At 44.6% G+C, this 23,748-nt stretch overlaps 1 protein-coding gene across 3 annotated transcripts in view; it reads left to right on the forward strand.

The window, feature by feature from the left end:
- EIF2AK3 (eukaryotic translation initiation factor 2 alpha kinase 3) overlaps positions 1 to 23,748 on the forward strand; it is a 138,711-nt gene that overhangs the window by 74,179 nt on the left and 40,784 nt on the right. The window contains exons 9-11 of one of the 3 annotated variants that reach the window (XM_030191038.1): positions 4,928 to 5,053; positions 9,509 to 9,732; positions 11,205 to 11,317. In XM_030191038.1, the coding sequence (XP_030046898.1) occupies positions 4,928 to 5,053; positions 9,509 to 9,732; positions 11,205 to 11,317 (463 nt within the window). The remainder of the gene's footprint in view (positions 1 to 4,927; positions 5,054 to 9,508; positions 9,733 to 11,204; positions 11,318 to 23,748) is intronic. The other 2 variants (XM_030191039.1, XM_030191040.1) reach the window with 2 other exon arrangements.

The raw sequence follows: 23,748 nt of genomic DNA on the forward strand, positions 1-23,748 counted from the left end.
AGGATGCTTTCCTTGGGCACCCTTCTGCCAATGATTCAGAAAAACGATTGGCTATGTTCCCTGGATTTAAAGGACGCATACACTCACATCCCGATACTGCCAGCTCACAGACAGTATCTCAGATTCCGTCTGGGTACACGGCACTTTCAGTATTGTGTGCTGCCCTTTGGGCTCGCCTCTGCCCCACGAGTGTTTACAAAGTGCCTCGTGGTGGTGGCGGCGTATCTACGCAAGCTGGGAGTGCACGTGTTCCCATATCTCGACGATTGGCTGGTCAAGAACACCTCGGAGGCAGCAGCCCTCCGGTCCATGCAGTGCACTATTCAACTCCTGGAGCTGTTGGGGTTTGTGATAAATTACCCAAAGTCCCATCTCCAGCCAACCCAGTCTCTGGAATTCATAGGAGCTCTGCTGAATACCCAGACTGCTCAGGCCTTCCTTCCCGAAGCGAGGGCCAACAACCTCCTGTCCCTGGCTTCGCAGACCAGAGCGTCTCAGCAGGTCACAGCTCGGCAGATGTTGAGACTTCTGGGTCATATGGCCTCCACAGTTCATGTGACTCCCATGGCTCGTCTTCACATGAGATCTGCTCAATGGACCCTAGCTTCCCAGTGGTTCCAAGCCACCGGGAATCTAGAAGATGTCATCCGCCTCTCCACCAGTTGCCGCACTTCACTGCTCTGGTGGACCATTCGGACCAATTTGACCCTGGGACGTCCATTCCAAATTCCGCAGCCCACGAAAGTGCTGACGACGGATGCATCTCGCCTGGGGTGGGGAGCTCATGTCGATGGGCTCCACACCCAGGGTCTGTGGTCCCTCCAGGAAAAGGATCTGCAGATCAACCTCCTGGAGCTCCGAGCGATCTGGAACGCACTGAAGGCCTTCAGAGATCGGCTGTCCTGCCAAATTATCCAAATTCGGACAGACAATCAGGTTGCAATGTATTACACCAACAAGCAGGGGGGCACCGGATCTCGCCCCCTGTGTCAGGAAGCCGTCGGGATGTGGAGTTGGGCCTGCCGGTTCGGCATGCTTCTCCAAGCCACATACCTGGCAGGCGTAAACAACAGTCTGGCCGACAGACTGAGCAGAGTCATGCAACCGCACGAGTGGTCGCTTCATTCCAGAGTGGTACGCAAGATCTTCCGAGAGTGGGGCACCCCCTCGGTGGACCTTTTCGCCTCTCAGACCAACCACAAGCTGCCTCTGTTCTGTTCCAGACTACAGGCACACGGCAGGCTAGCGTCGGATGCCTTTCTCCTCCATTGGGGGACCGGCCTCCTGTATGCTTATCCTCCCATACCTTTGGTGGGGAAGACCTTTCTGAAGCTCAAGCAAGACCACGGCACCATGATTCTGATAGCGCCCTTTTGGCCCCGTCAGATCTGGTTCCCTCTTCTTCTGGAGTTGTCCTCAGAAGAACCGTGGAGATTGGAGTGTTTTCCGACTCTCATTTCGCAGAACGACGGAGCGTTGCTGCACCCCAACCTTCAGTCCCTGGCTCTCACGGCCTGGATGTTGAGGGCGTAGACTTCACTGCGTTGGGTCTGTCTGAGGGTGTCTCCCACGTCTTGCTTGCCTCTAGGAAGGATTCCACTAAAAAGAGTTACTTTTTCAAGTGGAGGAGGTTTGTCGTTTGGTGTGAGAGCAAGGCCCTAGAACCTCGTTCTTGCCCTGCACAGAACCTGCTGAATACCTTCTGCACTTATCAGAGTCTGGCCTCAAGACCAACTCAGTAAGGAATCACCTTAGTGCGATTAGTGCTTACCATTATCGTGTGGAAGGTAAAGCCATCTCTGGAGAGCCTTTAGTCGTTCGATTCATGAGAGGCTTGCTTTTGTCAAAGCCCCCTATCAAGCCTCCTACAGTGTCATGGGATCTCAACGTCGTCCTCACCCAGCTGATGAAACCTCCTTTGAGCCACTGAATACCTGCCATCTGAAGTACTTGACCTGGAAGGTCATTTTCTTGGTGGCAGTTACTTCAGCTCGTAGGGTCAGTGAGCTTCAAGCCCTGGTAGCTCATGCTCCATATACCAAATTTCATCACAACAGAGTAGTGCTCCGCACCCACCCAAAGTTCCTGCCGAAGGTGGTGTCGGAGTTCCATCTTAACCAGTCAATTGTCTTGCCAACATTCTTTCCCAGGCCGCATACCCGCCCTGCTGAACGTCAGTTGCACACATTGGACTGCAAGAGAGCATTGGCCTTCTACTTGGAGCGGACACAGCCCCACAGACAGTCCGCCCAATTGTTTGTTTCTTTCGACCCTAACAGGCTAGGGGTCGCTGTCGGGAAACGCACCATCTCCAATTGGCTAGCAGATTGCATTTCCTTCACTTACGCCCAGGCTGGGCTGGCTCTTGAGGGTCATGTCACGGCTCATAGTGTTAGAGCCATGGCAGCGTCAGTGGCCCACTTGAAGTCGGCCACTATTGAAGAGATCTGCAAGGCTGCGACGTGGTCATCTGTCCACACATTCACATCACATTACTGCCTCCAGCAGGATACCCGACGCGACAGTCGGTTCGGGGAGTCGGTGCTGCAGAATCTGTTTGGGGTGTAAATGCAACTCCAACTTCCAGGACCCGAATTTATTCTGGTCAGGCTGCACTCTCAGTTAGTTGTTCTTCGTAGGTCAATTTCTGTTATACCCTCGCCGTTGCGAGGTTCCATTGACCTGGGTTCTTGTTTTGAGTGAGCCTGAGAGCTAGGGATACCCCAGTCGTGAGAACAAGCAGCCTGCTTGTCCTCGGAGAAAGTGAATGATACATACCTGTAGCAGGTGTTCTCCGAGGACAGCAGGCTGATTGTTCTCACCTACCCTCCCTCCTCCCCTTTGGAGTTGCGTTTTCATCTTTTTGCTTGTCATTCAACTGGCGGGAGCGGTCGCGCACGGGCGGGAAGACGGCCGCGCATGCGCGGTGGGCGTGCCCTGCATGCGGACCGCCCGCGAAGCTTCTTCCGGTTGGTGGGGGCTGCCGCGGACGTCACCCAGTCGTGAGAACAATCAGCCTGCTGTCCTCGGAGAACACCTGCTACAGGTATGTATCATTCACTTTTTGGAAGTGCAGTGTCTGAAAGAGCAGAGGTTTAATGTCCGTCCTTTCTCTGTGTTACAGCATAATTGACTTGATTTTGTGCTGCATTTCAAGTTTTGTGTGATTTTATTGAACATAGATTTTTCTGATTAATTAACTGCATGTTCTTGATGGCCCTTGAATTAAGAACTGTTAAGAAAGGTTAATATGCCAGTTGCATGGCTTTGTATTATTTTCTGCCTCTGTGTCAGTATATCTAGTTCTGGCTTGAATGAACTTGGGGCTCCTCTTGTGTTTTCTAGTGATGGTCTCCTAATTAATGCCTGATTAAAGTCCCTTACAAAATGGTGAGCTGTGCTACTGAGGTGCAGTGCTCACGTTCTGAAAGGAAGCTCTGTACATTACTTATTAACCTAGGGATATGCAAACATTTTGGCCTCATGGCCACTTTGGGGACTATTACTGGGGATGGAGATCAGTGGAATCAGGGGTCTTGGGGGTCTGAGAGGTACCCCCCCTCCCCTGTACTCTCCCATCCAGATCCCAGTATCCCATTCTCTGTTCCCATCCTGACCTCTTGACAGCCATCCCCTCCCCCCTCCAACACCTCCCAACCAGGTCCCAGTATCCACCCCTACCTACCCAAAGAGCACAAAGGCTGCACAGGAGTAGCTTTTTACGTTGGTTGCTTTGGTGATGTCATCACTGAAAGGCTCCAAATGGCCACATTTGACATGCCGATCTCGGTGCATCAAAATTGAATATTTAGGGCCCTTGGTGATGATGTCACTAGGACATCCAGGAAACCAGCATAGGCAGACCAGATTGTATGTAAGTTTAGGACACAAGAAATGAACTGGGAGCCTTGGCCTGTGGACAAGTACATTCAACCTTGTGCTAATCCAGTTTTTAAGTATACATACGACATATTTCAGGCGCATGTTTTTCCTGGTGAGAGTAGGTGATGGAGTAGCTTGTAAAAGGAACCAAGTTAATTGAAACTGATATTAAGTTTTTAATTATTGTATTTAACAATTTATCACTGCATTTATTTATATGTAGTTGACAGTTTGACACACAATATTGAGTATTTGTTTATTTGTAGAAAGGTGTGACCAAACTGAAATTTAGTCTCAAGATCTCCAATATCCATTTTATTGCAACTCTTACATTTGTTCTAGTGCCCTAGAAATTCAATACTGATCCCCAAAACTAAAATAACAGAGAGTCATTGTCCCCTATGCTATCTGGAATCCTAAGTGTATGTAGATGCTAACAGTGCATATACTTATTTTTGCAGTGGAGCATGTTCAAATTAAACAGAAATTCTAGACGTGAAGTCTAGATTGTGGGTTACTTTGCTCATCAACATCATTTTTTTGAACCTCCTTGAAGATCAGCTCTTTATTTCCTTATTTGCTTGTAAGTGTAATTTCATTGATCACATTAGTAGGGTAATGTGTCTTTCTTTGGTTTTATAACCTTTAGCTCAGATTTGGCTATCTAAAGCCCCTCAGAATTGCCATCTTCAAAAAAGAATTTGTTGTTTACGTTTTGGATTTCAGCCAGAACAGAATGAAAATGAGTAGTGTTTGAGCTCCAGAATATTCATTGTGATTTGTTTCAAAATTTGTTAGGCCAAGTATTTCCATCCATGAAATTTTAGTTTAATTCCTATGATCTATCTACAGGACAATATCATGAAAAGTTATGAAAACTGGATAGGCTAGAGTAAAGGATCCATCATGAACACCAGTTGCTATCTATATAGCTAGAATTTTAAATAAAAATTAAAAAAATAGAAAGTTGAGGTACCTTTTCAAAAATATTTAGGACTTGAATTGGGGTGAAGGTCATCAGTTGAAATATCTGCCTTATTTTCAGCAGCTCCAGGCTGGTCAGAGCTTGGGGAGACATCAAGAAAGGAACTATACAGACTTCCTGAGCCTGTTGTAGCATCGGTTGGCTCAGCTGGAAGACCATACCACCAAATTCCAACATTTGCTACTGGTATAACACTATCCTGTATCTTGTGACATTTCACCCCATTCATCTTATCACTCAGATGTTTTAACATTTGTCTCTAGAAAAGAGCAAACGGTGTGTGTGTGACCTGATCCTGTAGATCTCGATCACAAAGAGGCCTCTTTACTAAAGGTTTTCTCTCATGGTATATTGGAAAAGTGTTTAGGGCCTAATTGTACCCATAGGCCTACATACTAAGATCAGATATCCCTGCTACTGATTTAGAGCCAGAATTAAGTTTCAGACAAGTAGAAAAAGCATGGAGAGCATGGCATATGGAATTTCACTATATATGCATGTGAGTGTATGTATTTCTGTGTTGCCTCTGGGCTAGTGGTTGTGGGTATGTTTATTTGACTTATGCATGTTTTGCTTTTAAGTTTGTGAATGTATGAGTAGGCTGTAGGGGGTATTTAGTAAGGGTAAAGTTAGTTTTGGGAGTGATAGGTTTTGGAGGGTGGGACAGTTGGCAGGGGTTAAATTTAGGGGATGGAAACAGTTTCTGTTGGTAGGGCACTTGCAATGAGGTAGTTTTGTGGGTGGAAGCAGTTTGAGAGTGGTAGGGTAGTTTTCCAGGGGTGGGGGGAGGCAGTTGTGGAGATATTTTAGGAGAGTGGGGCAGTTGTAGGGGATAGTTTTGGGAGTAAGGCCATCATGGATAGAGTTAAGTTTGAAGTAGTAGTTTTGTGGGGTAGAGGCAGTTGCAGGGGGCTAGTTTTCAGAGGTAGTTAGAATTGAGAACAGGAGAGAGGCATTTTTGAAAGAAGCAATTCCCTGTTTGTTTCCTTTATCTTAGTGTCTGTGGTAGAGAGCTGGAACTGCTTTTCCCATAGAACTGTATTGGGATTTTTTTTTTTTTTTTTTTGGGGGGGGGGTATTTCTCTGGAACCTTGGTTTGATCTGGCCCATTTTTTTTTAATTTGCTGCCTCTCTTCACTGGTTTTTACCCCATGCCAAGTTTCATCCCATTTGGAGAATGCTTTTTGCCTCTAGATGGACAAACATTTCTCAACCTCCATCCCCCCCCCCTGTATAATTCTTTTCAACATCTGTAGGGTTGGAAAGAGTAACAAAATCAATACCAGCAAACTACAAAGAATCTGCAGGTCAGTTTGCACAGTTTTGAAGCTTAGCTTGTTGAGGCTAATGTTACCTATATAACGGGGCACCTAGGCTATCAAGCGACTTAATTTATAAACCACCTTGTTTACGAAAAACAGTATATCAAACCTAATTAATCATAAGTAACATATGCACCTATATGTCTTTATAAAGTTACCTCGGTGAAACTAGGAACACTTGTTTACACCCGTTTTGAGGCAAGTGTATTGCGTGTATATGTATTGAGAAGAATAAATACATAGCTGTAGATTTTATAAAATAAATGCATAAGTACCATAGGAATGTGCATGCATATATTGCATAAAAATAGGCAATATGGAGGTGACTGTATAATACTTCACCTATAATTAGGTACCCAGAGGCCACCTGGTAGGAGCCTGTTCTGTAAAGGAATGTAGGCACCTTCTTTCCTTTCTAGACAACTAGCCTAACATCAGAAATACGTGCCTATAATTTAGGCGCCAGCACTTACAGCAGGCATAGAGCTGGCGTGCTTGCACCCAAATGCTAGGGATGCACATAACATAGTAACAAAATAAATGACGGCAGATAAAGACCTGAACGGTCCATCCAGTCTGCCCAACAAGATAAACTCATAGTATGTAAGCGTGAATGCTAGAGGGCATGGGCCTTGATATACCACTTTCTGCGGTAACAATCAAAAGCGGTTTACATATTATATACAGGCACTTAGGCCCTTACTTCATCAGTTGCATTGGCTTCCAATGGAAGCTTGCTCCGTTTTTAAACTGTTGTGGTGTATTGTTTTGTTTTTTTTCATTTTATATGGTCTCTCCCCTCAATATATGTTACCTCATATTAAGATGTTGGATAATAATTATTCTCCAAGGAAAGTAGGCTTCTATATTCTCACAAGTGGGTGATGCCGATTCACATCACCCAGATCAGCATTTGCCAAAGTAAAAAAGAGAGCTTTGTGGAGCTCAAGCCACGCTCCACCATGCATGCTTGCGTGCCTTCCCTCCTGTCACGTGAATGTGGTCTCCTCAGTTCTTCTTTTTCCACATGAGGAGAAGGTATTTTTCTTGTCCTTTCCTCATTCACTTGGTCTTGGAGAGCTGTTTTCTGTGCCTTCCAGCAATTTTTTTTCCATCTTTATTATTGGGCTCCTATTATTGGAACCTTTTTTCCCCTCCTTTAATTTCTTTAGACTTGTTTTGCCCAGTTTTTAATTTTTTTTTTCCATTGTGCCCAGTTGCCATTAGTTGTGCACCAGCGTTTACATCAGGTTTCAGCAAGTAAGTATTAAGTGCTGATGCCCAAATGTAGGCGCAAGATCCATGCTAAGCTTTTATTCTGCAGGGGGTGCTCTGTGCAGAGCATCCTTTGCAGAATACTAGTTTAGCGTGGATCTTCCCAGTGCCTAACTGCTGTTTATTGAATTCCCCCCCCCCCCCACCCAAGATACTTAGATTAGATGAGTTTGGATTTCAAGTTGTATTGAACATGTATATATTTTGCCTCTAGTTGTATTTCACATGTACCCTGTCATCCATTTCATATGTTTGTATATTTATGTGGTTGTAAATATTAGTACAATATAGAAACATAGTTATGAATGAAACCCTTAAGACACGTTAAGTAGAATGGATGTCCAGCAGTACACAAAAGGATGGCTAGAAATGATTGGCTGATGCTGTCACACCATTCAAAGGTCAATATGTCTCCCAGTGTTGAGAGAGGATAAGGAAAAGAGTGAGAGAGTGTGTGTGTGTCTGCGGTATTGATGGGGGAATTCAGAATAAGTATAGAATTGATGTATATTAAAATATTTGTTTTTCCTGAAGCGGAACAAATTAATTCATATTGTTCTCTCTTTATATATTTTAAAAACTTTCCAGTCACTCTACATTGTCAGACTATTGAGCATAAATCTTTTAAATATAAGACACAGTATGATATGTATATTTATTTGGATTTATTTACTGCCTTTTTGAAGGAATTCACTCAAGGCAATGTACAGCAAGAATAAGTTAAACATAAGCAATAGGCAATTACAGCAGTAAAATTTATTCAGTCAAAAATATGGTACCTGGCTGGTTAAATGATATTTAATCGGCTACCCGGCAATATTCAGCGGGGGATAGCCGACTATCTCCCACTGCATATCCCCAGTCATCGGATAGTGACTAGCTGAAAATATTCAGCGTCAGGTAAACAACCAGATGTGGTTATGTGAATAGGTCGGTGTCAAATGACGCCTGCCTCAGGGGTCAAACTTGTGTTTCTGCAGTGGATAAATTGTGTAGGTCAAATGCCTCAACACATTAAGGTGTTATTATACAAAATATTCGCTAAAGCGCAAAAAAGTGGGCTCTTGCAACAGCCTTCTGTGCACAAATAGCCGTTTAAAACTTAACTGGCTAGTGCTGAATATCAGCTTAGCCAGTTAAGTTCAAACTGGCCAAAAATAAACCGGCTATTCAGTGCCGGTCACTAGAAATGGCCTGGCATTGAATATCCATGCTCGGCGCTGATCACAGGAGGCAGCCCAGCTACCTCCCTTGGTCTGAGGTTCGGCTCCATAATGTGTATTTACAAGAGGGTGTACACATGGGTAGAGCCTGGGTGGAACTCCGGCTTGCATACTGTAAGTTACGAGCATATCTCCAGCATCTAGGCGCTAACATGCCAGCACCTAACTTTTAAGCATGTATGCCAGGTTATACTAATATTCTATTAAGGAAAATAGACACCTCTGCTCCTTTATAGAATAGGCTCTGCCAGGTGCCCTGTTACAGAATTGCCCTCATAGGCACCCTTGTGTCATAAAATACTAACTCAAATCCTGCATATATCTTGTCTACATTAAAGGTGCAGACATTATTCCTCCCGGAGAACCGGTGTAAATGTTAGTGTGTATTTGAAACTCCATCCTCATTCCACCCCGAACATGCAGATGTGAATTTGTCTTGGGCAGATGTGAATTTATGTTGCGCTTTTCAGATGTTAATATGGGTAGTATTCTGTGTTGTTTTAGTGATTGTGTGACAGTTTAGCGTTTGGTGTTACTGATATTGTGAATGTTATTATGTACTTTGCTTTGGTAAAAGGTGGAATTTAAATAAATAAACAGTATTAATGTCTATTAGACAAGTATGCACTGGGTTGCACTGTGGGTAGTTAGCTGTGTCTCAATTTTATAGAAGATCGTTTGCACATGTTAGCTTTTATTTATATTATAAATGATTGACTATAAGCAGAAATATTGGCTGAAAGGTGTCTGCCATTGTGTGTGCTGATATTCAGAGTAATCCACCAGTTCTAACTTTTCCTCCTTTGGTTTCCTTCTCCAAGACAATGGTTATTATTTACCCTACTACAAGCGCGAGAGGAACAAACGAGGTACACAGATCACTGTCGGCGTCATTGAAAATCCACACTACAGGAATATCCGCAAGAAAGATCCCGTGCTACTCCTGCACTGGTGGAAAGAAATCATCGGCACTATTCTGATCTGTATAACAGTAACCACTTACATTGTGCGCAGACTCTTCCACCCCCACCCTCTCAGTGCCAGGGTAAGCAACTGTTATTGAGGTGCAGAATAATTTGATTCCACACATGTATTTTCTCCATTTACTCTGCTGTAACTTCTCACTCTTAAGCTGTTATATATCAGTCTTTAATGAAGAAGTTGGCATGCCCAGCCTCTATTTTCTTTTCACATTCCCTTACATGCATAGGAGGTTTCTGTAGTAGTTCCATAGGGACAGTTGGAAGCTTCTATCTCACCCTCTTCCAGTGGATTGGATTGGATTTATTGATTTAATATACCACTGTATACTGATATGTCTGAGCGGTTTACAACAAAAAAGGTGAAAATGCAATATATATCGTATAAATCATACCAAAACTATATAAATTTAAAAAAATACCATATAAGATGTTAATAATATTAAATCAGTCTGATAATATCTAAACCTGGCAATTTGAGGAGTTCTTTCTGAGAAGACTGCAATTCGCTTGAAGGAGACCACCTAATTAGTTTTTTAGACAAATATTCAGGACTTTTCAAATTTAAAGCTTTCAAAGTAAGACACACCAATTTTTTTGTGCTTGTTAGCAGTCTTGCTGCGGTACTTTGTACCCATTGTAAGCGTTATAGACTAACTTTACTATATCCAATTAACAGAGAATTATAGTCTAGCCTACTAGTAATAAATGCATGTACCAATTTTGTTAGATTATCCATGGTGAGAATCTGTTTCAGCTGCCTTAACATACGTAAAAAATGGAAACATGATTTTACTACATGACTTATCTGTAGATGGAAAGAAAGTCACTGTCATATCGAACGCGCACATTAACTATATTCTGGGAGCATGACAAAAGATGACCACCAATCTATGAAGGACCCTCAAAACATTATACTTATGTGACAGCCACATAGCTGTACACGTTTCTACATTTAGAATTAACTCTTTTGAATTCATCCAGCCAGCTAGAGATTGAGCAAGTCCTTTAGCCGATTAGTAGCTGTCATCATACTTAGATTAACCTCTAGAGCAGTGTTTCTCAACCCAGTCCTTGAGGCACACCTGGTCCAGTCAGGTTTTCAGGATATCCACAATGAATATGCATGAGATAAATTTACATACCAGGAAAGCAGTGCATGCAAATCTATCTCCTGCATATTCATTGTGGATATCCTGATAACCTGATTGGGACTAGGTGTGCCTCAAGGACTGGGTGAGTAGCACTGATCTGGAGGTAATAATAGGTCATTTTAGTCACCAGAATATGAACCAGAGCTTTAATAGCTTCTGTAGTAGAATAATAATGAAATCTTTATTTCTAGTAACCATTTATTTTGAAAGCAGTTAGTTGAATTTCCTGAGCAGCTGCAAGATAAAATCTTTACGCAAAACTGTCGTTTGTGGCTTATCTAATATTGACACGTTTTTAATTACGTTACCAAATGCTTTGCTGTGTAAGGATATCCACCAGTCTTGGCTTCAAAGTTAATGACTTGATTGATGATTTTCATCAGCAGCGGAAGGAATCGGAGACCCAGTGCCAGACTGACAGTAAATATGACATCGAGAGTAGAGAGATCAAAGATGACAACTGGAATGATTGTAAAACCTTTGGATACGTATCAAGGTATGATTCTTTTACCTCCTCCACCTCAGTCAAAATCATAATCTTTTCAGTTAGTAGCAATATCTAGTAAATGAAAGTAGGTCCCTTTTAGTAATTCTGACAGATTTCTGACTACACAGATTTCTGACTACACCAGTTCTAATGATATATGTACTTATGACTTTTATGTTTACAGCCTTAAAAAGCATTAAACATGAGCATCTTACAGAGTCTCTTTCAACTTAAACATGTTTCCTTCTTTCGTTTGAAGAGCTTTAGGTATAGATCTAGATACGCCTGCTTTAGAAGATCTTCAAATCAAGTTTAATATGCACAAGTTGGAGGACTTTGTAATAAGCTACTGTGTGGTAGGAGAGAAGCCTAAAGTGAGGGAAGTATGAGAAAATAGTTAATTTAATCAATGTCCCCATCTTTTTTGCTAATTTCAGTCAGTATGACTGTACAGTGTGAATTAAAACAAGTAAACACAAATACACGTACATTTTCTTATCTCCCTATCTGTACCTTGTAGGGTGAGATAAATAATACCTAGGGCAACAAGTACCCACAGATTACTTATACCAAGATTCCCTGATGCATAAGTCTGCCTAACAGACTCACTAGCTCTGTCTAGGGTGAGATACAGGAATCTTGCTTCTGGCACCTCTCCAGGTGTTTTGGTGTGTAGAGTGAAAAAGAAAGACACAGCTGATAGATATATATATTAGCTTTATTATGGATAAGAAAATAGAAATACTCTGCGCTAGCTTATGCAATAAAAATATCCCTTACTGATATGAGCACTACCGAAAATATATTGTCTAAACTACACTCTGATTATCCTGAGACTAAGTACAGTAATGATTAGAACAGTACAAATGATAACCTAATAATCCTTATGAAACTTATCACATCTTATGCAAAATACACATTAGCTGCTTTCCCTGACCAAGAGCTGACATAAACCAGTCGTACTTAGATAAAACCACTGCCTAACCCCAGACCAGGAAATATATCACTGTGATCTTACCACGCTGTCGTGATGACGGCTTCAGATAAGACCGGAGCAGAATCTCCCCAGACGCTATTTTAGCTGTCGGTGTCTTAGGTAGTGCAGGTCTTTATTAGCCCACGTAGGTTCCCGTCACTCCTTTGGTTATCAGAGCCAATATCTCTGCCACAGGTATTTGCACCAGGATGCAGGTCACGATGTTGGTATCATACAAAGTCTCTGGCTCCCCCCGAGCCTTGCTGGATCTCTCAGGTCTTCTTACCAGTTGCCCCTCTTCCAAGGGTCTCCGACTCACTTCTGTTCCCGCTTTCCCCGTCCCTCTCGGTCAGGTGACGGTAGAAACCAATCATGATCATGTCCAGTTCAGTACATGGGCAAGAAGAGTTCTTTGTTTTGTGACCTTGGAGAATGGTAACTTCTGGAGCCATGTCTGCCTCCCTACTCCGTTCTCAGGGTGATAGAAGGGGGTGTTTAGAACACAGACTGTCCTTGGCTTTAGCAAGCCTGTCAGTGATTTTCCACAAGTTGAAGCTGGATCTTGCTGACACAGAGATGTTGCAGCAGCCATCTTATTATACCAAGATGTCATAGGCTTGTATAGGCCCAGACCAGCATAGGCTAGATCACAGGGAAATACCCCTACAGATTCCCCCCCTTGGAGATGGAATTTACTACAAAGGAGTAAAAGCCTTCTCCAACCTAACTAATAATACAGCTAGACGGGTTGACATCAAGACTCATGGTCAGGACCAAAAATTAAGAACTGTAAATGTCAGTAACTCAAAACTAACACTCTGGTACTGATAACTGGAAGCAAATAATTCAAATACTTCATGAAATCATAGAAATGTTCAAAAGTATACCAAAAACTAAATAGCAAATCACTGATACTAGAACAAACATAGGGTGTTAGCTGTTATGTCCTAACACATGAAAACATAATCAAAAATCAATTATCATACTATTATAAAATGCATGGCAAAGCATAAGCAAATCAGTCCTTAATATGATAGTAGACTAAAACTGTTGCATCGTGGAGAGTTACTCATGGTTGACCTCCACAAAGTCTAACAAAGTCAATGATATGAGAGTCTTTAGACTGTAAACGACATAATGTCCAAACCATAGTCAATAGGGTGGACCGTGATGAATGATGAGGTGTGAATGGACAACTTCTCACATCAAGAAGACATCAAACAGGAACAAAATGGTCCACGTAATGGTGATGATGAAGAAAGTCTTCAAACATAAGCATTGGACACAGTTCAAAAAGAAAGTCAATGAAATGTCCCAAAAACAAACAAACACACATCCAAAACTTCACTGTCAGGAACACTGGATCGGTTGAAATAAAAATAAAACCAAACAAATTCCCCCCCAACAAGAAGAATGATTCTTGGGAAAAGAAAAACTCCAACAGTCATGACTAAACAATGGAAATCATGAGGAACAAGGGGAAGGGATGTTGAAAACCACCAATGGATTAGGAAGCAGGGCGTCAGGAACATCGTGAAGAACGACATCAGGAACGGAAACAGGATCAATCTGTTAGGCAACTGCACCGGATCTTCAAGGTTTTGTTTTTTTTCTTTGTAGCTGAAAAACAAAAGAAGACGAAGCTATTCTGCTTCATGGTTAGTTTGTGTCATTTCAACAATGCATGTATCTGGAACCAAGTGACTGGGATGACATGGTCTCAACTGATTGATGTGGACCCACTTAAGGTTATCTTCACCTTGAGAATTTTTCCTGAGGCGAATTTGGTAAGCCACAGGTGAAGCTTTTTCCACTATAGGGAAAGGACCATGCCAACTGGGTAGAAACTTCTTTTCTTTAACCTTGTTTCTGGCAAAATTGAAATAGAATACCTTGTCGCCAATTTGGTACTCTTTGGAGGTAGTCCCTTGATCATAGTAGGCTTTTCTACCTCTAGCGCTACTTTCCAAGTTCTTCTGGGCAAAGGCAAAGGCACTTTGCAAATGTTGACGCAAATGGGTGACATACTCATGAGAGGAAGTAGCACTGGACAAGTTCACATCATTAGTCCTGTAAAGCAAATGAATTGGTAACATCATTTCCCTACCTGTCATCATCTCAAAAGGCGACACTCCTGTAGACCGATGGGGTGTGGCACGTATGGCCATGAGGACCAATGGTAACTTCATGTTCCAATCCTTACCTGAGGATGACACGTACTTCTTCAGAATGGTGATGATGGTCCGATTAGCTCTTTCCACTTGGTCTTTCACCATAGCGTCAAACTCTGAGAAAGGCTGGTTGGTTGGAATTTCCACCTGCTCTTCAATGTCCTCCTGCAGAGATGAAGTTTCAACCGCATTCACCACTCTAGACTTCTGGGGTAAAGACATCTTTCTGGACAAAATCAAGTAGTCGTCTTCCATCTGCACTTGCGAACCCGTTGCATCATATGGCCAAACAAACTCCAGCGAGATGAGGCCTCTGGGAGAGGTGAACAGACATTCAGGTGTCTCCCCCCCCTGGCAGGTGTTCCAAGAGGAAGGCAGCCTGCCAACAATGGGCAAACTTACCTCGACATCAGGAAAAGAGTCTCCCACTAGAAATCCAAAAGGGTCTCCTGCAGACACTTCCACTTCATCAAACTGTGGATTGGTGACTAACAGGTGAAAAGTCTCACCAATTACCTCTAACCATGGCAGAACGCCGGTGGACAGCCCTAGGTCACGAAAATGAGCATGAGGGTTGAAGAACACCACTTGGTCCAACAGACGCTGTCCCTGGGCAAGACGGAGCTTGATGGAAAAGTCCCTCACTCTAGCTGGAATGGTCACATTTGTATCACAGACTACTTCACAGACCTGGGGTATGGTCTGTCCAGACTTCAAGCTAACAGGCGTTACTTCAGATTCCACTGGGCTGCCATCAAGTCTACTCCACAAGACCAGGTTCACCAGATCCACATAAACTCCCAGTCTCACAAGGCAATCGGAGCCCAGATATAAGGGCTGTGGTAGGCCTCTCACAACAGAGAAGTGGTGGGTGAACGACTTCTGTCCCACAGTCAAAGGAAGGCTACACATTCCCACGAGCGTCTTGGCACCTAGTCCAGGTACCTGCACAGAAGTGGGCGAACACTTACCGAAGTGAAGTTGCACAGACTTGCGAAGACAATAAAACAGAGTGTCACTGATGAAGGAAATGTCACTAGGCAACAGCAACGTGGACTGAAGTGTTTGGATGTCAGCTATCTGGACGGGAATGGTGTAAGCATCATCCTTCTGTCGAATGTCCGTCAACTTGCGAGGATGCGGTGAGTCTGGACTGGAAGTGGAAACAGAGGCCTCGTGGGCTATCTCGGCAGCAGCATCTGGGGAGTCACCGGTATGAGTCGAGTCAGTCAAAACAATTTCCAAATTGTCATCCTGGAGAACAATGTCAGCTATCCGGTCCGTTTGGACGCGGATAACTTCACCACGCTGTTCATCCCCCCCCTGGTGCACCACACAACTGGAGCTCCCAGGTGTGAGGGTCTTCTGACTTCCGGAAATTCATTAGAATTGGGGAATCCCTAAGCCCCACGGAGCTGGAACCACTGACTCTGCTCATATGCTTTACTTTCCCATACGGGAGGGGACTTGCGACTTGGGCCCAGATGACTTCATGGCGATAATCCAGATCAGTCTGCAATCTCTTCAGAAGATCGTTCCCAATTAAGAATTCTTCACCAGCACCAGTAGTAATGATAGCAGGGTGTTTGACAAACAACTCGCCGAACTGCAAGGAAAGCCAAACCCGTCCCACAGTACCGATGCTTTGATTGCCATAGGCCACCAGTGACAAGTCACACGGGGTGACACGCAGCGCCTCTCCACCTCCCCCCAGAAAAGCCTCAAGTTTCTGAAACATGCCATGGGTGATCAACGTCACCTCTGAGGCGGTATCCAGTAGACCCTGACAGGAAAATTTCTGTTGAATCAACAGAGCTACGGTATATCTGTACCCTTTAGGAATAAGTTTACCAAGAAAATACCTGTTTTCCTCATTCGAGTCCTGTAAGAGAGGCCCTTTCGGGTTAGAGGGCTGGGCATCAGCATCGGTCACGGAGGACTCCTCACTGTTGGACGACAAAGCATTCACATGAACTGTGGACATGATGGTTGGTGAAGGAGGGTCCGAGTCTAGTCATGCCAGGTCTTCCTCACAAGAAACCGGATCTTCCAGTAATTCAATGGACTTGACACTCGGCCTAGGCCCTGTAATTGGCCCGGAAGATTTCTCTTTGGGCTTCTGAAAGTTGCCTCCTTTGTTCGGTGACGAGGATGGGTGGGGTGCGGCTGCAGGATTTGTTCGTTGAAGTTGCGCCATCAGTTGCTCAATCTGTGCTTGTTGGGTCCGGATCTTTTCCGCTGCCCACTGTCTCTTGTTAAAACGCTTCCTTTTCGGGTCCTGTTGTTGGCCCTCCGGCGCAGTCGGAGGCGTGGTGCCCTTTTGCTGGTAAGATTGGGTATTGCCAACCCGGGCGGGTGTAGAAGGACTTGACATCTTGTTTTCCAGAGAAAGCGTGGATGTAACAGCACAAACACTAGGTGGAGCCACTTTGCTGCGATTCTTAGGAACTACTTGGGTGGTCACCGCATCAGGCTGCTCACGACACATATCAAAAAGCTCCTCCGCCCGCTTTAGCAGAAGGGAAAAAGGTTCACTTTTTTTTCCTGCTAGAGACATTTTCACTTGATTGGGCAGACCTTTCACAAAAAGATTCCTAAATTCCCCAAACTCAAGTTCTTTGGCCTCTGGGTCCGCCCCCCCATCGAAAAATGCGCGCCTCAGGCGATAGGACCATTCATGTGGACTCTCATTCAGCCCGCAGCGCATATTATATGCTGCCCTTTTGGCCTCGGTGGGGTCCGCAAACAGTCCATACCGCTTTTTCAACGCTTGTTCCACGGTGGAGAGATCATTACTCTCAGCCAAAATTGCCTTTAAATACGGTTGGCACTCAGTCGCAAACGTCCACTGCAGTAAAGCTCTTTTATCTGAGTCGGCCTGAACCTGTAAGAAATTGAAAAGGTCATGCACGCTATCCAGATGTGCATAGATTGTCACCTCAGAAGACTCTTTAAAAGGTGTAATCATCGCCCGAAGTGTTTTCATTACTTGTGAATACTGGTCCCTAGATAAAGGAATGACTTTGTGTGTCTGAGTGGAGTTCCGCTGCTCTCCAGTAGGGGACTTAAACAGTGGTGCTGTGGTGCTGCTGATGTCATCAAGAGGTGCCGTGAGCTGCGCCCTTCCTGGGCGGAGCATAGGCCCAATTGTACCGGTGCCCTCCTCAGGTGTCACCATAAGCTGCGACCTTCCTGGGTGGGGCCTAGGTGCAACTGTCCTGTTAACATCATCAATTTGCACAGTGTTCTGTGGCCTCCCTGGGCGGAGCCTAGGCTCCTGCTCTACTTCATTTCTCGGGGACCATTCAGGCAGTTTGAACTGTTCTAGCATAGGACTGGGCGACCTAGAGTCAGCCCTATTCTGTGATTCCATGGGTGTAGCAGTAGCCTCTTCCATAGAGTCATATACCTCCTGCTGGACCGTATCTAGTTCTGTCCTATACTGGGTTAATGCCTTTACACACATCTCTCTGTCCTGCCGAGCCTGTGACAACTGTAGTGAAAGCATATTATTCTTCTCCCATAACTCCACCTGTCCTTCTTCTGCCTTGTGCCAAGCCTGCCGGGCAGAGCGGACACTCCCTTTTTCCTGTTTCAACTCCCTACTCAAGGCCGTAATCCTATCCTCATATGTTTCTCTCACTTGCTCTTGCCGGGAGTGAAAGTGATCAGCTTCTTTCTTTCGCAAACGTAAAGTCTGCATCATCTCCTCCAATTGATAAGATTTAGAAGCAAGGGAATCGTTTTTCTGCCTCATATCTTTCTCCAAGGACTGGGCGGTCAGTTCCCAATGCTCTTTATCTTTCTCTAGGGCTGCACACTTTTCTTTCAACACTGCACAAGCGGAACATGGAACATTGCCCTGTGGACCTGAAGCACCCTCCCCTCCTCCAGCCGTTGCCTGAGAAGTGATGCTCTCTAACCTCAATTGTAAATCCAATCGTTCTGTTTTCAGAGCATTAACTTCATCACGCAGTTGTTGGAGTTCAGTTTGGAGGTCAAAGGTACTACAAGCTGCACTTTCGTTCTTAGCTAGTAGGGTACAGCCGAGCTCCACTAGTGCTGCCACGGTCAATCTATTTTTAACCTTCAACACTGAATGCAATACAAAATCATATGCCTTGTGACTTTCAGGCGAGTTTTTCCTAAACAATTTCAACAGAGAGTTTATAGAATACTCCGGTACTGCCTTATTAGACTGTCTTGCACTAATTAAAACTTCAAAAACAGTGACTTCTAGCGCGGAGAGCATATTGCTAGGTGACGTCATACTGAAGAACTGAAAGCTGCTAGCAAGTAACACAACTAGTACTGAAAAAAAAACCTTATCTCACTGCTAGGTCGTAAAGCTGGCAGAAGCAGCAGATTTACGACTACCAGTGTCTATAGCACGCTTCACAGACACTTTCCAGTGCACACACAGAGAGAGAAATTTAAAGTTCAGAACTATACAGCTAGGATTTCTTTCTTTCTCCAGAAAAACAAACGGATTCTTTCCTCAGCTCTTTGAGATCCCGCCACGAGCTCCCATTTGTAGGGTGAGATAAATAATACCTAGGGCAACAAGTACCCACAGATTACTTATACCAAGATTCCCTGATGCATAAGTCTGCCTAACAGACTCACTAGCTCTGTCTAGGGTGAGATACAGGAATCTTGCTTCTGGCACCTCTCCAGGTGTTTTGGTGTGTAGAGTGAAAAAGAAAGACACAGCTGATAGATATATATATTAGCTTTATTATGGATAAGAAAATAGAAATACTCTGCGCTAGCTTATGCAATAAAAATATCCCTTACTGATATGAGCACTACCGAAAATATATTGTCTAAACTACACTCTGATTATCCTGAGACTAAGTACAGTAATGATTAGAACAGTACAAATGATAACCTAATAATCCTTATGAAACTTATCACATCTTATGCAAAATACACATTAGCTGCTTTCCCTGACCAAGAGCTGACATAAACCAGTCGTACTTAGATAAAACCACTGCCTAACCCCAGACCAGGAAATATATCACTGTGATCTTACCACGCTGTCGTGATGACGGCTTCAGATAAGACCGGAGCAGAATCTCCCCAGACGCTATTTTAGCTGTCGGTGTCTTAGGTAGTGCAGGTCTTTATTAGCCCACGTAGGTTCCCGTCACTCCTTTGGTTATCAGAGCCAATATCTCTGCCACAGGTATTTGCACCAGGATGCAGGTCACGATGTTGGTATCATACAAAGTCTCTGGCTCCCCCCGAGCCTTGCTGGATCTCTCAGGTCTTCTTACCAGTTGCCCCTCTTCCAAGGGTCTCCGACTCACTTCTGTTCCCGCTTTCCCCGTCCCTCTCGGTCAGGTGACGGTAGAAACCAATCATGATCATGTCCAGTTCAGTACATGGGCAAGAAGAGTTCTTTGTTTTGTGACCTTGGAGAATGGTAACTTCTGGAGCCATGTCTGCCTCCCTACTCCGTTCTCAGGGTGATAGAAGGGGGTGTTTAGAACACAGACTGTCCTTGGCTTTAGCAAGCCTGTCAGTGATTTTCCACAAGTTGAAGCTGGATCTTGCTGACACAGAGATGTTGCAGCAGCCATCTTATTATACCAAGATGTCATAGGCTTGTATAGGCCCAGACCAGCATAGGCTAGATCACAGGGAAATACCCCTACAACCTCACCAACTTTATTACGAGCAAAGAACCCAAAACTCCCATAAAGCAGTACACACATAACATCCACATCTCCCTAAAATATTTTTTATTTTAATATATTTATAAAATTTATAGACCACATAATCTACAATTCTTAGTGGTTTACAAAGAACATTCACAATATTCAAACACATAATTTCAGTATACAATAAAACATAGTTATTACTTATCATTTCTCCATTCAATTTAACTCGTCATATCATCACATTAAAAGCACACTGATACAATTGAGTCTTTAAAGCCTTTTTAAACTGATCAAGCTTATCAATTTGCCTTAAAATACAGGAAGATCATTCCAAAAGATAGGTCCAATCACATAAAAAATTGTCGACCTGTATTCTTCCAATGGAACCATTTTAAATGATGATACATCTAAAATCTTAAGCGATGCTGAACTCAAAGACCTTATTGGTGTATGTAAATAAAATGTTGTGGAAATTACTGATGGCATTAAATCCATTAAAACTTTAAAAAACAATAAAAGTATCTTACATCTAACTCTAAATTCTACAGGCAACCAATGTAACATTGCCAATGCTCCTGAAATTTGATCACATGGAAACAGTTCACATAACACTCTAGCAGTAGCATTCTGTGTCAATTGTAGAGCCCTCATTGCCTTTCTTGGGACACCTATTAACAAACTGTTTAAATAATCAAAAAGTGGTATTATAACACTTAGGGACTTATTTTTAAAAGAGAAAAATGTCCAAAAAGTGGCATAAATCTACATTTGGACATTTTTCTCACAAAAACGTCCACATTGCTATTTTTGAAACCAATTTTTAGACATTTTTCTCTGAAACCGTCAGAAGTGCGTTCAAATCATTAGAGGGCATATCAGGTGCATGTTAAGGTTGGGATCTGGGTGTTCCTAACACTTGGACATTTTTCTGCCATAATGGAACAAAACAAAAACATCCAGGGCTATAAGTTGGATGTTTTGGTCTAGACCTGTTGTAATGAATAAGCCATAAAAAAGTTCCCAAATGACCACTAGAGGGAATCAGGGATGACCTCCCCTTACTCCCCCAATGGTCACTAACTAACGCACTCTCACCCTTTAAAAAATGTGATCAAAAACATTTCTTGCCAGCCTCAGATCCTATGCTCGGGTACACTAGAGCAGCATGCAGGTCCCTGTAGTAGTCTAGTGGTGGGTGGACTGTACTGCAGACAGGTGGACCTGGGCCCATAGCTTCCCCTACCTGTTACATTTGTGGTGGAAACTGTGAGCCCTCTAAAACTCACCAGAAGCCCACTGTACCCTCATATAAGTGCCTCGCTTCATCTATAAGGGCTATTGTAGTGATGTACAGTTGGGGGTAGTGAGTTTTGGGGAGCTTAGCGCACAAGATAAGGGAGCAACAGTGAGATATGTACCTGAGAGTATTTAGTTGAAGTCCACTGCAGTGCCCCCTTGCTCTCCTGGGATGTCTGTGGGCCAGTCTACTAAGAATGCTGACTCCTCCTATATCCCAATGGCTTGATTTTGTGCGTTTTTCACTTGGACATTTTTTTTCTTTTCGAAAATGGACCAAGAAGATAAACACACAGAGAACAAAAACATCTAGCAAATAGCCATTAAAAAAAAAAAAAAGACTATTTTCTGTTTTGAAAATGGCTATATACCCCACTTGAATTTTGGAAGTTATTATTATTAGTATTTGTATAGCATTACCAGACGCACGCAGCGCTGGAGTTAGCAAAACATCAAAAGTTGGACTTCCATATCATCAAGCTGATCAATCCATAGACTGGTGGGTTGTGTCCATCTACCAGCAGGTGGAGATAGAGAGCAAACTTTTGCCTCCCTATATGTGGTCATGTGCTGCCGGAAACTCCTCAGTATGTTCTCTATCTCAGCAGGTGGTGGTCACACACAGCAGCAGCTCTGGCTAGGCCTCCAAGCCTAATTTTTAGGTTTTGTTGAGTGCCTGGGGTTGAGGGCTCTTTTGAGCAAGTGCAAACCTGGTGGTGCCAGGTCCCTCCTTTTCTCCCCCCTCCCGCTGGCTCCGTTAAAAAAAAAAAAAAATTTTTGAACGTCCTTAAAGGCGTTTATTTCGACGTTTATTTAAGCGTCTATTGCAGCTACTCACTGGGACACCAGGTCGTTACAACTCGGAGCGGACAGCAGGTAATTTTTACCTTTTTATAGCGGGCAGGGGGTTCCCCGATTCTTCTCCTCGTGGCATATGGCGTCGGAGGGCGAGGGCGCAAAGGGTCGCTCCCCGGGTCGCTTGAGCACTTCTAGAGGGGATGCGGGGGTCTTCAAGCCTGATTCGCCCTTGTTGGGTGACAGTTTCGTGACCGATGAATGTCCCGGTCCTTCCTCCGGCGTGGCGGTTTTTCCCGCCATAAACGCCCATCCCCCGCTCCTCGCCTCCGCCATCTTGGCCGGCCACGCGGCTCGGACGGCTTCTTCTTGGGCCGCCCTTGAGGTTGGAGACATTAATGCCATGAACGCCCTTAATTTGGGCGACGGCACAGAAGCGGCTAAAGTTAAGAGCCGTTCTTCCCGCGCGGCTCCTTCGCGGAGTTTCGCGCCGGACGCCATTTTGGATGCGCAGCATGTCTCTCCCCCGCTATTGCGAGCGCCGGTTGAGGGTGCGTCTAGGGCTGTTGCCCAGACTGCGGAAGTGCACAGTCTGGGGGGTTTCTCCCCCGAGTTTGTTTTGCTGCTGCATCAGGCCTTCCTCATGCACAACGCTGCCCCTGCTCCCTCGTCTGGTAAAGAGGTTGAGGTTCCCAGAGGTAAACGCCCTCGGGTTGATTCCCAGGCCTTGGAGGAATTTGTCTCCTCCGATGTAGATGAGGGCAGCGTGTCTGAGGTCTCCCAACGGTCCTTTGCGGATTCCTTGGAGGAGACGGATCCCCGCTCGGATGGAGCGGATGACCCCTCTGCAGCGCGGCTTTTTAGCCCAGAGGATTTGCCCAACCTGTTGTTACAGGCCATGGACACTTTGAAGATTTCCTCTCCGGAGGACGTCTCTCCCTCAGCCCCTGTTGGCTCTGCCATTATGCTGGGGACGAAGCGCCCGCCTAGAACCTTCCATGTGCATGATGCCATGCACACCTTAATTTCGGCTCAATGGGATGTTCCAGAAGCGAGCCTTAAAGTGGCTAGGGCTATGTCCCGCCTCTATCCTTTGGCTGTGAGTGAACGTGAGGCCTATCTGTGGCCTACCGTGGATTCTTTAATCACTGCGGTGACTAAGAAAACGGCGTTGCCGGTGGAAGGTGGCACGGCCCTAAAGGACGCCCAAGACAGAAGATTGGAGGCGGCCTTAAGGTCGTCCTTTGAGGCGGCTGCTTTAAGTTTGCAGGCCTCAGTTTGCGGCTCCTATGTGGCCAGGGCGTGCCTGACTATGGTGCAGCGGGCTTCCCCCTCGGATCATTCCTTGAGGGCTGATTGGCCGGCCCTGGAATCGGGCTTAGCCTATTTGGCAGACTTGCTGTATGATGTCTTGAGGGCCTCAGCGAAAGGCATGGCTCAGACAATCTCTGCGCGGCGGTGGCTTTGGCTGAAACATTGGTCTGCTGACCACGCCTCTAAATCCCGCCTGGCTAGGTTGCCTTTTAAAGGCAAGCT

The sequence above is a fragment of the Microcaecilia unicolor genome, chromosome 2, assembly GCF_901765095.1.
Source record: "Microcaecilia unicolor chromosome 2, aMicUni1.1, whole genome shotgun sequence".
NCBI lineage: Eukaryota > Metazoa > Chordata > Amphibia > Gymnophiona > Siphonopidae > Microcaecilia > Microcaecilia unicolor.